Consider the following 16,541-nt stretch of genomic DNA (forward strand, 5'->3'; position numbering starts at 1 on the left):
CCTGCCCGTTTCCTGACTCTGGACAAGTACAAGTCTTGGATGGAGGGCAGGTTGACATCAATATTGGACTGGAGAGCATCTGTGGTTAAATGTGTAGTTTGATCTGCTTATGCTGTATTGGTAACGTTTGCTCAAAATGTTGGATGGATGATGTAGCTCACATACAGTATTTCCATAAGCTTCAGGTAGGGCTTAAAGGGGAACTGAAGGCAAAAATTTATTATCATCAAAATTCTATTTATCTCATTTTAAAAAATGCAGGAATGCATTTCCGACAGCTATTTTGTCACTGCTATAGCAAGTTATGAGTGTTTGAAATATGGACTGATACATTACATAGCATATGTAAAAGCAATGGCCGTAAACGAGATTCGCTGAGACCTGTGCAAGACTTCGTAGGACGGAAGTAAAACGTACAGCGGAAATCAAAGTGACCAACATCTGCCAACATTGTCAAAAGCCGTGTGTGCACCCTCCTTCGAATGCTGATGTAATCAAGCCGGAAGTTTTCCCTGTGTCCGAAATCGCTCGCTACTCACTATATAGGGCACTATATAGTGGGGACGCCATTTTGTAGTGCTATCCGAAACCTTAGTGAGGATTATGTGGGAAATGCGCCCAGTATAATATGTATTTATCACAAAAATACTTGCATGTATTTATTATTTTGAAAACCCGCCAGCCGACTGATCTGGCACGTTTTATTTGTGCAACAGCAATGACGTACATACCAGCATGACGGACTAGTCCTTATCCTGTCGTCTTTCCAACTCTTCTCTACTCCACGTTGGTTCGAAGTCGTATGGAATAATCTCCATCACTGATGAAGCTGGCAAATCTCTAAATCAGGGCTTTGAACCGGAATTTTTTTCCTATTGGTTCGTTCCGAACAGAAACGGAATTTTAACGTTTCCGGTTTTGGGTTCCACCATTAAATAGACGTTCCCGAACCGGTTAGAACAAAAAAATTTCGTTCCCGGAACGGTTAATTACGTTCCCTGTCAGCTGTTTAACAAATGGCTATAAAATTATGTCTCTGTCTCATCCAGCTTAAGCCAAATGTAGGCTAATTCTATTACAACCTTCATTAAATAAGACAAGAAATAATTCAAAACAATTATTATTTCAAATGTTGGCGATTTGGATTCTCAGTATGTCTTCCCATCTACACAAACAGAAAAAGTGCCAAAAATGAAAGATAATTCGTTTAGTGTGTTACCAAAGGCTAGTCAGGCCCTATAGAGGGCTACCGCATGACGTCACCGCGCCGCGAGATTTTGTTAGGCGCCATATTGGAAGTACACATCTATGCAAATACATACATTCATAAACTACAGCTGAAATGTAGCCAGGGCCGGTTCTGCCCTAATCTGGACCCGGGTGCAACATCGTGCAAACCCCCCCCCCCCCCCCCCCCCCCCCAAAAAAAACAGTCTAAATCAGGACAACCATCACATAACTATAAACATTTTATATCAACTATTTTAACTAAATGGGCTATAATAAATAAGCCTGCAGGCAGCCACGGCGGGCTGCCTCAGAAAAGTAACCATTCAATGACAACTGAAAGCCTGCAGCCACGGTGGGCTGCCTCAGAAAAGTAACCATTTGTCCTACCTTAAAACTCGTTTTGCATTTTCTGCCTCCTTTTTTGTATTTTCGACCCTCCGTTTATTTTCTTTCCTTTTCTGAAAACCCGATTTGTGTCCAGACATTTTGTTCTGCTACCAACGAACTAACTCGTCAGGTCTCGTCTCTCGAGCCCGCGATGATTCCCGTGGGAAGGGCAACAACTGATACATTTTTACAAACAGCCAATAGGGAGGTTGCATCGTTCAGGCTCTTCTTTGCTCAGACACTCAGTAATGCACTTACTCACTAGCAGTCCACCTTCCCGCTCTCTCCATTCAATCAGCGAACGTCACACAGGAAGTGAACCCCAGCGGGTCATAGAAACTTGCGCAGGAGAAGAATGACTATTTGTAGGCTACATAAACTTTGAGGAACGAAATAAAAACCGGTATTAACCGGTTACCATTATTTTTAATAAGCGTTTCTGTTCCGGAACATAAAAAATAATAAAGTTTCTGGTTTCGTTTCTGTTCCATGTGAAATAGAAAAAGTTCCCGGTTTTCGTTTTCGTTCCTTGAACCGGTTCAAAGCCCTGCTCTAAATTAATCTAAATTGGAACGATATGGCGATCTGGCTGCTGTGTAAACAGTTTTCAAAATGGTGGCATTGACGCTTCACGTTTGAAGTCTCGCACAAATCTCGTGAAGATCACGCGGATAAGCAACACCTGCCGTGGACCAAACTAACTAAATTCAACATGGCTAAAAACCGAAAAGTGCAATATAATATGCCAATACGAATCACGATATAAGGTTAATAAAACCGAAAACGTAATTGAATAACACGTTAATTAAGAAATAAAGCAAGTTTAAAAATGACTTCAGTTCCCCTTTAAGAAGTGGTGGCCTAATGGTTAGAGAAGCAGCTTTGAGATAAAAATATTGCTGGTTTGATTCCCTGGACCAGCAGGAATGGCTGAAGTGCCCTTGAGCAGGGCACCTAACCCCCAGCTGCTCCCCAGGCTGCTCTGGGTATGTTGTACATCGCTCTGGATAAGAGTGTCTGTCTGCTAAATTGTAAGAAGAAATTAAATCTAGAACCATGTCGGGAGTTCCTGAGTTTGTCCTACTAGTGGAACCTGTGCAGGTTTTATGTAGACACCTACAGTAAATTCTTTCCTTATCAGGACAGGTTCTAAGTAGAGTAGCAATCGGAAATATTATATAGGAGACATTTTTTTTCCCAAAAAGTAAATACAGCTAGCCTGGCAAGCCAGACTAAATGTGAATATTTAGTCTGGCCTCGCTCGTAGACATTTCCGAAGGGTGTGGGAGGAACAACCCGCTGTCTTTCAAACTGTCTCTGTGCGTATAGGCCAACGCTCTGACCAATCAGCGCAACTGTGACGTAGTCAGAGCGACAGAAAGCAGTGGTGGAGGCCTTGAAATAAATAATTTTTCAAAATGCGTATTAATTAATAAACAGGTTCTAGATATTAAGAAGTTTGGAGATAATGACCACAAGTTTGGAGTCTGTACCACATACTTAATGTTAGTCCGCAAAGACGACACAGGTTTTAAACAAACTAGAAACTTTACTTAGCCATCATTCAACATTACAGCCATTCCATTCTCCTCGATATGAACGACTAACCCTTCGGTAAGCGCATGCGCAGTAACAGTTAACAAACTCCCCCTTTTTCTTTAAAGAAAAAAAACAAACTTAAGTATATTGCTGTTTAAAGAACGAAACTTCAAAAGAGCAAAGAAACATATACTGCCCTCATATTTACAGTCCATCAAAGTCCATTGTTGTCTTGTTTTGTTTTTTTTTTTATTCTTTGAGGTGCCACACGCCTTCGCTGAGTGCCTTTAGGAGGAGGAGAGCTGACGTTCCTTTCTTTGTCAAGCAGTCAGCAAGCTGATCTTTAGTCGCTGACCACATGATGTGTTGAATGACTCCTGACTGGATAAGCTCCTTGATATTGCTAATTTCAAGCCGTAGTCTCTTCTCTGTGACTGGTTTGGTTGACTTTACAGCATCCATCAGTGAGTGATTGTCAGTTACACATATTATTGGTAAGCCTCTGTGTTTGCAGTCACCTACAGTAAGTTCTGAGTACAGTGTGGCCAGGAATACTGCATTGTCGATGCCGTCTGCAAGGGCCAGTGTTTCTCCTGCGAGAGTACTTCTCACAACTCTTCTTATTCTCTTTGACTGCCAGCATATAGGAGAGAATCTTCCATTCTCTCCCATGAGCATGATGAGATGACCGCCCTGAGTGCCACCATCAGGAAGGTTGCCCATTGACGAGTCACTGAACACGATTAGCTGTAGGGAGCTGTCTTTGCCTAGGTGCTGGAATTTCAAGGTCACGTCATCAGATTTGAGTTTCTGAATCAGTTTGTTTACTGTGTGCAGGGTTTGAACAGTAGCAGCTTTTGTACTAGATGCTAACATGGACACATCACACATTGCGTCTGGCCTTGTTTGTCTTGCCACCCACAGTATTTGGCCAATCTTTGATCTTAGCATGTCCATTTCTTGATCGGTTAGGGGAGCATCACGCTCAGCAGCTCTAGTTGGGGTCGCTGATATGGGCTGGAGATTTTTGATGTACATACTCTGCTGTACCTGTACCGTGTCATTCAGAGACGAAAACTGCATTCCAATATAGCTGAACGTATTGTGCTCTTCTCGTCCAACTTGGAAAGCTGCTTTTAACTGTGGTATGATTGTTGTGGAAAACCTTTCAGATCCTCCCCAGATGAAATCATCCACATGACAGCCGAGTACTCCCATAACATTGGAGGAGTCATCTAGCCAGTAGAAGACTGCTGGGTCAACTTGTGACACGACTGCTCCCAACTGATGCATTGTGTCCTTGACTTTATTGTACCAATAAAGAGAGGCATCTGCTAGTCCATAGACACATTTCTTCAGTCTCCATAGAACACCTTGTCTCTGGGCCTCTGGTGGTGGACGAATGTAGATGTTTCGAGTCAATTCTTTGCCTTGCAAAAAGGCTGCTTTTATATCCATAGAATTTAATTGCCAATGTTTTTGACATATGACAGCCATGATCATTCTTAGTGACTCTGAGGCACATGTTGGAGAATCTTTTGGAAGTTCTTGAATGTGCATTTCCTCAAAGCCTCTGGCAACTAATCTAGCTTTCGGTGCGACACCATCAGGGGTTTCTTTAAGTGTACACACCCACCTTGTGGAGATGCATTTCTGTCCTTCATCTTTAACCTCCTCAAAGACATCATTCTTTTTCCAGTTGCTTAACTCTGCTTGTTTTGCAGGATCAAAGATATCGTCATCAACCATCAGAATATCATCTGGACTGCTTTCCTCGCATAAAATGCTATGCTCATCTGGTGACGTTTGAACATTGTCCATTTCGCCCAGATTTACTGAGCTTGTGGAACCAGCAAGATCGCCAGATCCATTGAACTGCACATTGTACCAGTTTCTGTGTTTTCCAGTGGCCTTCCCTGCACGACCTAGAATTTTTCCTGTTAAAGTTTGTCCACTGTCTCTATCTGTATATGTCACTGTTTGTCCAGCTTTTAGTCGCAAATCTCCATGTGTTGTGACTGTTTCGTTCTGTACTGTGTCAGCATTTGGTCTGTTGTCAGGTGCAAGTGGAGTGGCTACAGCATGCTCTTCTGATTCAGGCAAGTCATCATGTGTATTGGTCTCTTCCCCACTGTCAGTGTCGTCATCCTCGTGGTTAAGTCCAGAATCTGGTAGTGTTTGTTTGTCATTCACCTCTTGCTGAATATCCATATCTTCCAGCACTGTTTGTTGAGCATCAGTCTTTCTCAGTCTGGTGTGATGCACACGAACATAGGTGCCCCCATGCCTTACAAAGACTACCACACCATCTTGGCCAATGACCACCCCTGGACCTTTCCACTGTGGGCAGTCAGCTCGTTTGTAGTATACTTTGTCCCCAGTCTCGTATCGATCATCACTGGCTCGCAGTTGTTTGCGAAGGGCTCGTTTGATCCTTTCAGAGCACTCTGCTTCTGTGAATGCTCGGCGCGCTGCATGCAAAGTTGTAATATGCTGAGCCATCCAGGTATTCATCGTAGTGCTTTCTAGTGCTGGTGGCTTATCAGTAAGAACTGATGGCAAGTTGGGATTTTGCCCAAAGACCAGTTGGTATGGACTGTAGCCATGCACATTGTGCAATGAGTTCTTTGCCATTAAGGCCCAGTCTAGAGCCATTGCCCAGCTGCATTCATTTTCTCTCTTCACTTTCAACAAGATGTCAGTCAGGGTGTGGTTGTGTCTTTCCAAAAGGCCGTTGCTCCAGGGGCTATAGGCTGCAGTGGTTTTGAGTTCAATGTTGAATTTTTCAGCCATATCCCTCATTTCTTCATTGTTAAATTCACCACCATTGTCACTAAACAGCCTGTGTGGGGGTCCATGCACACTTATCCAGCAGTGGATGAGATGTTTCACGATGTCTTTGGGTTTCTTGGTGGTCACAATACTTCCTGCACTGAAATGTGTGAAGTGATCTATGACATGGAGATACCACACTCCTGGTTCCAGCTCATGTAAATCCACTGCCACTGTCTCATTGTAGGTTGAAGCCATGGGTAAGCCTACTGCAGGCTTTGGCTTTGGCTTGCTGTAACGTATGCATGTGTCACATTTGCTCACAACGTCGTTAAGAATGGCAATGCAGTCATCATCATTGTTACCTGCACAGTCCAGTAATTTTTTGAGCTTTTCCACGGAGGCATGTCCAAATTGTTTGTGTAGTTTTAACAACACCTTCTGTTTTTCCTGTTTTGTCATATTCTCAGTCACTGCCAGAACTTCGTCATTCTGGATGTCAATCTCATCTGAATTATCATTTGCTTTTATGTTAACACAATAGTGACCTGAGGAGGTCAGCTCAAGTTTCACTGGCTGCTTGAACATTGTGGCTTTATCATTTTCAATGTCCAGGACTGCACCTGCTCTTTTCAGAGATGTTTTGCTCAAAAGCAAGGGAATGTCGACTGGCACAACTTCTGTTTCTATCTGGCATTTAGTCTGCCCAATCACTGCTGGAATTGTGACACGCTTTGTGGAATGAACAAGTCTACCATCTCCAAATCGGAATGCTTTGGCACTGTTTTGGGTCTCAAGTTTATCTCGCTTGCTCAGTCCATCAACATAGTTGTCAAGCCATTTTTCTCCACAAACCGTTCTGGTGCATGCAGTGTCAATGACAGCTGATCCTAAAGCTTCCACCATGAATATTTCTGTGTCAGACAATGTTACCTTTGACAACAACGTTATGTGGCATTCTTCCGTGTCTTCTGTGTGACTCTCAATACTTTCTGTCAGTTTTGCCTGTTCATTTTTGTGAGGACAGTCCTTTGCCCAGTGGTAAGTACTCTGACAGATTGCACATCGCGATCTTCTTCCATATTTGTCTAATGGGTTGGACCCAGGCGGCGTCGTAATTTGACTTTGAGGACTCACTTTGTCTTTTTTTCCGGTAAATCTTGTGTAATACGCACAGTCAGGATCACTTGATGCACTAGCACAATCTGGCGGGGAATTGTCGCCAAATATCCGTTTCAGAGCAGATTTCATGTTACTGAATGTTAGGTCTGCGCAAGCAGTAAGAGCCAATTGTTTATCTTTAACAGTCAGTCCAGCAGTATCGAGTAGTTTAAATGCTAGAACAGCATCGGGAAGCTTCATTTTCAATTTACTCATTTTGTTGTATATCCGTTCGAATTCAATGATGTAATCCAGCATGCTAACGTTACCGTCCCTTTTGAGGTTGTCGAACTCCGTGTAGGCGTCATACTGACGGTCTTTTTCCTCTTTCAAGTAGACCGTGTCCAATTTCTGCAGAAGCGTTGTTAATCCATTGTCTTTGTTCAAGTCATCCGCGGGTATTTCAAGTGCTATGGTCCTTGCTCTCCCAGTTAGCGACAGTGCAACTGCTAGCGCTCGTTTCCTCTGGTCCAACTCGGTAACTAACTTCCAGATTTGGATCTCATTCTTCCAACTTTCATAAGACTTATTTTCATCAAAAAGTGGCGGCACTTTGTAGCTGTGTGCCGCCATCCTCTGCTACCAATGTTAGTCCGCAAAGACGACACAGGTTTTAAACAAACTAGAAACTTTACTTAGCCATCATTCAACATTACAGCCATTCCATTCTCCTCGATATGAACGACTAACCCTTCGGTAAGCGCATGCGCAGTAACAGTTAACACTTAACATACACTTTTTTTTTTTCAAGTGTTTTTCAAGGGTTTGCTTAAACTGTTTGAGAGTTTTTATTTTTATTTAGTGTTGTTTGGTGAAATAATTTCCCTTAAATTTAAAATAACGGGAAAATAAGAAACAATCAAAAAGTAATGTTTCAAAGCTGTTTATTAATTCTTCGTACTGCACAAACTAGCCCCATCCTTTTGGCTACGAGCGGAGCCAGCTGGTAGATCAGACTTTTGCCATAGCCGGTTGGCAAAACAGCGAAAACGTCCTTCTTGAAAAGGAATGAGCGGAGAGCCTCTTCCTGCTCATGTTTCAACGAAAACTCCAAGTCTAATGGCCCTTTTCCACTACCCTTTTTCAGCTCACTTCAGCTCGCTTCAGCTCACTTCAGCCCGACACGGCTCGCGTTTCGACTACCAAAAAACAGCACGACTCAGCTCGCTTCCGCCCTGCTTAGCCCCTAAAACTCGCACGGTTTTGGAGTGGGGCTGAAGCGAGCCAAACCGAGCCGAGTGGGGCTAGGGGCGTGAGCAGACACTCCCCTGTGCACTGATTGGTGAGGAGGAGTGTCCTCACATGCCCACACACGCCCCGCGAGCGCGCTGGGATCTGTAAACACCGTAAACCCGGAAGAAGAAGAATTACGAATTACGAGAATTTCTGAAGCCTTATGTGCCTCGCCTCATCTATACGCTCTTGCCAGTATCTGTCCGCGTTGTCGGTGACAACAAGCCACAGCACCAAGACCAGCAACACTAACGACTCCATGTCCTCCATGTTTATTGTTTACTATTCGGGTCATGAGACTACCGCTTAAAAGATCACTGATGTCACTGTTTGCGCTGCTTAACGACATCAGGTGATGTCCACCCACTTTCGCTAACTCCACCCAATGTGTCCACCCACTTCCAGCCAGCACGGTTCAGCGCGGTTGTAGTCGAAATGCAACTCCAACAGCCCCGCTCAGCTCGACTCAGCACGGCACGGCTCAGCCCAACTCAGCCGCGTTTGTAGTGGAAAAGCGGCATAATTCTTCTAAAACTGATTCCAGAGCGGAGTCAAACTAGCGCTGTTCACTAGCCGTAGCCATCTTTCCTGTTGTGCTTTCTCCAGCGTCGCGCAGCCTTGTCGTCACTCCTGCAAAAGCCCGCCCAAAGAATCCAAACAAAAACCTTGCGTTGTGATTGGCGGGCATGATTTGATGCCCGGGGTGTTTTGTTGATATGGTGCGAGGCTAGACCCACTCGTAGGCAAAAATATTTTTGGCCGCTAGGTGGGTGGGTCTAGTTTACTAGGCTAAAATACAGCATGAGCTAAGTAGAACATCTCCGACTTGAAACATGAGACCTTGTGATAGAATACATGGCTCAGCCCTAATTGTTTCACCATCAAGCTATTGATAGGCATTTGATTTTACTCCTCGTATGTAAATACCATGAACAGCCATCACTGAGGACAAGTGTGAACCTCACCAAGCTCAGCCAGTAAATGACTTTCATGTTCCAGCATGGCTTTCTTTGCTGTACGTCCAGCTTTAGTATCTAGCTCAAGGTCTCTGTATCTGCTGAGGCTCAGAGATTGTTTCCTCTCTCGGATTTCTCCCAGGAGGATCAGCTGCATTTCCGGCATGTCTGTGATTAGAGAGGTGGAAATTAGGTCAGATGCATTTTATATGAAAGCTATATTCAGCTGACTGAAGACATCCAATAGCATCTTAAAAAAAAAAAACACCAAACCCTATTTCACTCAAAAATGCCCTCAGACGGGAATGAAGCCAGAAGTCTGAGGTGCTGCTTTCGGAGATTAGCTGAAATTGGTTCTGGGGCTCTTATCTGAGCTCCATTGTCAACACTGTTCTTCGTGTTCAGACGCCATAGACATCATTTTTTTTTTTTTCCCTCACTTCTACAGTTCTCCTTTAGATGTGTACACTGGGACAACATGCAAGCTGTTCGCCTTCATGAGGCAAAAGGATGAATACCCAACCATGTCCACTTTGTTGTTCTTACCTTATTAGCACATGCTAATGATGAACGTCTTTCCTTTCATTGTTGTTTTTTTTCTTTCATGCACTGGAAATCACATTGAGGGGGGAAAGGCATTAAACATCTGTTTTTCTTCTTCTGCGCTATTATTACAAGCCAAGTTTGAATCATCTGAGGAATACTGCACATACACAGCGTTCCCTGTGAACGGTAAAACAGAATTATCAAAAGAACACAGCTTTTATTATCTCAGCTCATTCAGGTAGCATCATAGCATTTATTACCACAGATAGCACCACAGTGTTTGTTACCTCAGCTTGTGTTAGCGCCATAGCGTTTGTTACCACCAGAGCATTTGTTTCCTCACCTTGTGTTAGCACCATAGCTTATGTTATCTCAGCTTGTGTTAGCGCCAGAGCGTTTGTTACCTCGGCTTGTGTTAGCGGCAAATTGTTTTCTTCTTCGCCTTGAGTTAGCACGAAAGTGTTTGTCCTTGGCTTGTCTTAGTGCCAGAGCGTTTGTTACCTCACCTTAAGATTGCACCGTAGCTTTTGTTGCCTCACCTTGTGTTACGGCCACAGCGCTAGTTTCCTCACCTTGTGTTAGCGCCAGAGCGTTTGTTACCTCAGCTTGTGTCAGCACCAGAGCGTTTTGTTCCCTCGGGTTGAGTTGGTGCCAGTGTGTTTGTTACCTCACCTTGAGATAGCGCCATAGTGTTTGTTACCTCAGCTTTGAGTTAGCACCATAGCATTTCTTTCCTCAGTTTGTGTTAGCACCAGAGCGTTTGTTACCTCAGCTTGTGTTAGCAATAGAGCGTTTGTTACCTCAGCTTGTGTTAGCAACAGAGCATTTGCTACCAGTACCTCAGCTTGTGTCAGCACCAGAGCGTTTGTTACCTCAGCTTGTGTTAGGACCATAGCATTTGTTACCTTAGCTTGAGGTAGCGCCAGAGCGTTTGTTACCTCAGCTTGTGTTAGCAACACAGCATTTGTTACCTCAGCTTTGAGTTAGCACCATAGCATTTCTTTCCTCAATTTGTGTTAGCACCAGAGCGTTACCTTAGCTTGTGTTAGTGTCATAGCATTTCTTTCCTCAGTTTGTGTTAGCACCAGAGTGTTTGTCACCTCAGCTTGTGTTAGCACCATAGCATTTGTTACCTCAGCTTGAGGTAGCGCCAGAGTGTTTGTTACCTCAGCTTGTGTTAGCAAAAGAGCGTTTGTTACCTCACCTTGTGTTAGCGCCAGAGCATTTGTTACCTCAGCTTGTGTCAGCACCAGAGCGTTTTGTTCCCTCGGGTTGAGTTGGTGCCAGTGTGTTTGTTACCTCACCTTGAGATAGCGCCATAGTGTTTGTTACCTCAGCTTTGAGTTAGCACCATAGCATTTCTTTCCTCAGTTTGTGTTAGCACCAGAGCGTTTGTTACCTCAGCTTGTTTAACAATAGAGCGTTTGTTACCTCAGCTTGTGTCAGCACCAGAGCGTTTTGTTTCCTCGGGTTGAGTTGGTGCCAGTGTGTTTGTTACCTCACCTTGAGATAGCGCCATAGTGTTTGTTACCTCAGCCTTGAGTTAGCACCATAGCATTTCTTTCCTCAGTTTGTGTTAGCACCAGAGCGTTTGTTACCTCAGCTTGTGTTAGCAATAGAGCGTTTGTTACCTCAGCTTGTGTTAGCAACAGAGCATTTGCTACCAGTACCTCAGCTTGTGTCAGCACCAGAGCGTTTCTTTCCTCAGTTTGTGTTAGCACCAGAGCGTTTGTTACCTCAGCTTGTGTTAGGACCATAGCATTTGTTACCTTAGCTTGAGGTAGCGCCAGAGCGTTTGTTACCTCAGCTTGTGTTAGCAACACAGCATTTGTTACCTCAGCTTTGAGTTAGCACCATAGCATTTCTTTCCTCAATTTGTGTTAGCACCAGAGCGTTACCTTAGCTTGTGTTAGTGTCATAGCATTTCTTTCCTCAGTTTGTGTTAGCACCAGAGTGTTTGTCACCTCAGCTTGTGTTAGCACCATAGCATTTGTTACCTCAGCTTGAGGTAGCGCCAGAGTGTTTGTTACCTCAGCTTGTGTTAGCAAAAGAGCGTTTGTTACCTCAGCTTGTGTTAGCAACAGAGCGTTTGTTACCTCAGCTTGTGTTAGCAACAGAACATTTTGTTCCCTCGGGTTGAGTTGGTGCCAGTGTGTTTGTTACCTCACCTTGAGATAGCGCCATAGTGTTTGTTACCTCAGCTTTGAGTTAGCACCATAGCATTTCTTTCCTCAGTTTGTGTTAGCACCAGAGCGTTTGTTACCTCAGCTTGTGTTAGCAATAGAGCGTTTGTTACCTCAGCTTGTTAGCAACAGAGCATTTGTTACCAGTACCTCAGCTTGTGTCAGCACCAGAGCGTTTCTTTCCTCAGTTTGTGTTAGCACCAGAGCGTTTGTTACCTCAGCTTGTGTTAGGACCATAGCATTTCTTACCTTAGCTTGAGGTAGCGCCAGAGTGTTTGTTACCTCAGCTTGTGTTAGCAACATAGCATTTGTTACCTCAGCTTGTGTTAGCATCATAGCATTTCTTTCCTCAATTTGTGTTAGTACCAGAGCGTTTGCTACCTCAGCTTGTGTTAGTGTCATAGCATTTCTTTCCTCAGTTTGTGTTAGCGCCAGAGTGTTTGTTACCTCAGCTTGTGTTAGCACCATAGCATTTGTTACCTCAGCTTGAGGTAGCACCAGAGTGTTTGTTACCTCAGCTTGTGTTAGCAACATAGCATTTGTTACCTCAGCTTGTGTTAACGTCATAGCGTTTGTTACCTCAACTTGAGTTAGCACCATAGCATTTCTTTCCTTAATTTCTGTTAGCACCAGAGCGTTTGCTACCTCAGCTTGTGTTAGTGCCATAGCGTTTGTTACCTCAGCTTGTGTTAGCACCATAGCGTTTGTTCCCTCAGCCTGAGGTAGCGCCAGAGTGTTTGTTACCTCAGCTTGTGTTAGCACCATAGCGTTTGTTACCTCAGCTTGTGTTAGCACCATAGCATTTGTTCCCTCAGCTTGAGGTAGCGCCAGAGTGTTTGTTACCTCAGCTTGTGTTAGCGCCATAGCATTTGCTACCTCAGCTTGTTTTAGCACCATAGCGTTTGTTCCCTCAGCTTGAGGTAGCACCAGAGTGTTTGCGACCTCAGCTTGTTTTAGCGCCTTAGCATTTGTTACCTCAGCTTGAGTTAGCACCATAGCTTTTGCTACCTCAGCTTTGAGTTAGCACCATAGCATTTCTTTCCTCAATTTGTTTTAGCACCAGAGCGTTTGCCACCTCAGCTTGTGTTAGTGCCATAGCATTTGTTACCTCAGCTTGTGTTAGCGCTATAGCATTTGTTACCTCAGCTTGTGTTAGTGCCATAGCGTTTGTTACCTCAGCTTGTGTTTGCGCTATAGCGTTTGTTACCTCAGCTTGTGTTAGCGCCATAGCGTTTGTTACCTCAGCTTGTTTTTGCGCCATAGCATTTGTTACCTCAGCTTGAGGTAGCGCCATAGCGTTTGTTCCCTCAGTTTGAGGTAGCGCCAGAGTGTTTGTGACCTCAGCTTGTTTTAGCGCCTTAGCGTTTGTTACCTCAGCTTGAGTTAGTGCCATAGCATTTGTTCCCTCAGCTTGAGTTAGCGCCAGAGTGTTTGTGACCTCAGCTTGAGTTAGTGCCATAGCTTTCGTTACCTCAGCTTGAGGTAGTGCCAGAGCATTTGTTACCTCAGCTTGTTGGTGCTGTCACTTTTGTTACCTCACCTTGAGTTAGCACCAAAGCTTTTTTTTTACTTCCGCTTTGACTTAGCACCATAGTTTGTTTTTAAACTTCATCTTTGAGTTAATGCCATTGTGTTTGTTACCTCAACTTGAGTTAGCAACCTAGCATTTGAAATGCCAATTTGTGTTAGCAACATAGCCTTTATTACTTCAGCTTGAGTTAGCCGCACAGCTTCCATTAGCTCAGTTACCATCATTTTTATTACCTCAGCTTGTTCAGGTAGCACGATCGCCTTGTTCAGTTATTGGGATCTCTTTCGTTACCTCAGGGCGTATTCACACCTACGTTGTTTGGTCCGGACCAAACGAACCAAATTTCCCTTGGTCCGGACCTTTTGGGTTGGTCTGAATACAAACCACCGAACTCTGGTCTGGACCAAACAAGCGGACCGAGACCGAGCTGCAAGGTCGGACTTGGTCCGGACCAAAGGAACCCTGGTGCGGACCTTTTGGAGGTGTGAAAGCAGACCGGACCTAATCTGACAGTTTTGCTTTTTTGTACCTCGGGAGCTTCCGTCGTTTGTCGAGCATTATGGGAAACAGAGTCTTGACACTCCACCGCAAAGTGCAAACACTGTTTCGGTTGTCAAGGGAACCTTACAACAGTCGTTCAGTCATTCAGACCAGTGGTAGGCTAGACTACAGAGTACAAAAAATGAGTAGGGGGCAAACGTGGGCCGAGGAAGAAACGCGTACCCTTGTGGATATCTGGGCAGATGTCCACATATCTGAGCTTTTGGAGAGAACACACAAAAATGCCGACGTGTTTGCTGTATTTAGTGAGAAAATGAAGGAGAAGGGGTTCACGCGCTCCCCAGAACAATGTCGGCTAAAAGTGAAGAAACTCCGTCAGACCTACATTAAAATCAGGGATATTCTTTCAAAAAGTGGCGGTACTAGCGACGCAAAAAAGAAATTCATCTATTACGATGGATAAGGCGAATATCCCGACACATACCTCCTCCGTCTTGCGTGAAGAGCCAGAACTGTCACAACATGATGTGCGCTCATCAGCGCTATCCTCCGTAGCCGCCTTGCCCTTTGTCGTCGTCGTTGTACAACAGCATAGTAATCGCACAGTTGTGAAAACAGTAAAAACTGGAAAAAACATATAGCTTTGATGACCTTAAAAAGAATAACAGCACGGAAAGCCTCCATGACTACTTTTGAACTGAACGCTTTGTGCGCGTGTCGTCTCTGACCAATAGCTGAACGACCTCAGGGCGCGTGGCTTTGTTGACAGATTTTGGTCCGCTTACTAAAATGTACAGTGTGAAAGCGAACCGCACCAAAATGAAAAAATAAAAAAAACATTTGGTTCGGACCAAAGCAAGTGAACTATCGAACTATCCTGGTCTGAATACACGCTCAGATTGCTCAGGTAGTTTCACAGCTGATGTTGCCTAAACATGCTCATTTAGCACCCTAGCCCTAATTACCTCACCTTGCCCAGTTAGCACTGCAGCTTTCTTTAGCACTGTTCATTTAGTTAGCGTCATAGCAGATTGAGTTAGCGTCACAGATCAGCTTTGCTCACTCGGCACCAAAACCTTTAAACCATTTTATTTATTTATTTATTTATTTTTAATCCCTCACTTAAGCTGGCTGTATGAATTTAGTCACAGACATAAACTGCACATGTCAAAACAGCCTTTCTGATTAGCGTTCATCAAAGACATAATGTGACATGCTCACAGATTTAGTTCCTTTGCAACCAAATGACAGCAGATGACCGTTCTGGCAGTGTCAGACCATTTTGTATGAAGATCTCAGTGTGTGGCTGCTAATAATCTTATTTCAGAGCACTGAAATCTCACACACTAGTCCAATGCTCTGTGTCGTGGATAAAATTGACTGACTTGTAGATTTGTCACAAGCCGCCAACAAGCACTGATTTAACCAGCAGCAGCGTTAGCCAAGGGTTTGGAGTGAGATGAGGAAACCTAGATGAGAAGTGACTGCTGGCCTGGTTGACGTTTTTTGCTTGTACCTGGAGTGTCTCCGAGGTGCAGGGTGTTGTTTAACACGCTGCCTGCTCCTGTTAGAGATTAGATGCCGTGTGAGCAAACTGAATCCGAGTGCTCGTCTTGCTCTCCAGAACCCTGCTAGTACTGCTTCCTGGCTTCAGAGATGATTTTCAAAGCATCTGTGTTCTTCATACTTCTACAGTATCATCTTGGTTTTGATGGATAATTTTGGATGTTGTAGAAAAGCCCTATTAGACGTGTGCTTGCTTGTGTTAAATTTTTATATCATGATATTTCGCTAACCTTTATCACACTGTGCACATGACATTTGCTAGCTCAAGCTAGTAAGTGAAAAAACACAAATCGCCACCCAACCTGAAGATGATGATTTTCCAATAACAGCGCATCCTGAAGCATTGTATTTCTCTTGTACTACAGCAATTTGCCAACAATTATGATTTTTAATTTATTTTTAAATGACGCGCCATGCTTTTTTTTTTTTAATCCGTTTATAATTGTTTAATGATGAACATGTATTAACACTTCTTGTTGTCTTGGCCTCCAGCTCCCAGCGGACTTCAGCAGGCTACACCTGGCTGACGGGATCCACCCCCAGGTGACCCACGTCTCCTCCAGCCTCTCAGGATGTAGCATCACCAGTGACTCCGGGAGCAGCAGCCTGTCCGACATCTACCAGGTAACACACTATCCACCTTGTAGACATCTTACGCACGTCGATCCTTTAGAGACTTGAACCCTTACACACTCCATAACTGTATCTTTACTATCACGTTTTCCTTAGTTGGCGCTATATTTTTGCTGAATAATCGATGTGATTCTGAGTACTTACTTCTCTCAGTCAATATTTATCATTTCAATATGTTTCTTCTTGGAATGATCTCTAAAAGCTGTGATGGAATCAATCGTCTTGTTTAAAGACAGCTGACCCGTGTGTAACCATCTCTCGCTCTCTGTGTGTGTGTGTGTGTGTACCTTTTCCAGCTCTGAT

The 16,541-nt window shown here is 44.0% G+C and overlaps 1 protein-coding gene across 7 annotated transcripts in view; it reads left to right on the forward strand.

Moving 5' to 3' along the window:
- rapgef2b (Rap guanine nucleotide exchange factor 2b) overlaps positions 1–16,541 on the forward strand; it is a 306,645-nt gene that overhangs the window by 218,240 nt on the left and 71,864 nt on the right. For all 7 annotated transcript variants that reach the window (XM_060927285.1, XM_060927286.1, XM_060927290.1 and 4 more), the window contains one exon: positions 16,098–16,229. In XM_060927285.1, coding sequence (XP_060783268.1) covers positions 16,098–16,229 — 132 coding nt within the window. The remainder of the gene's footprint in view (positions 1–16,097; positions 16,230–16,541) is intronic.

Source organism: Neoarius graeffei, chromosome 8, assembly GCF_027579695.1.
Source record: "Neoarius graeffei isolate fNeoGra1 chromosome 8, fNeoGra1.pri, whole genome shotgun sequence".
Lineage (NCBI taxonomy): Eukaryota > Metazoa > Chordata > Actinopteri > Siluriformes > Ariidae > Neoarius > Neoarius graeffei.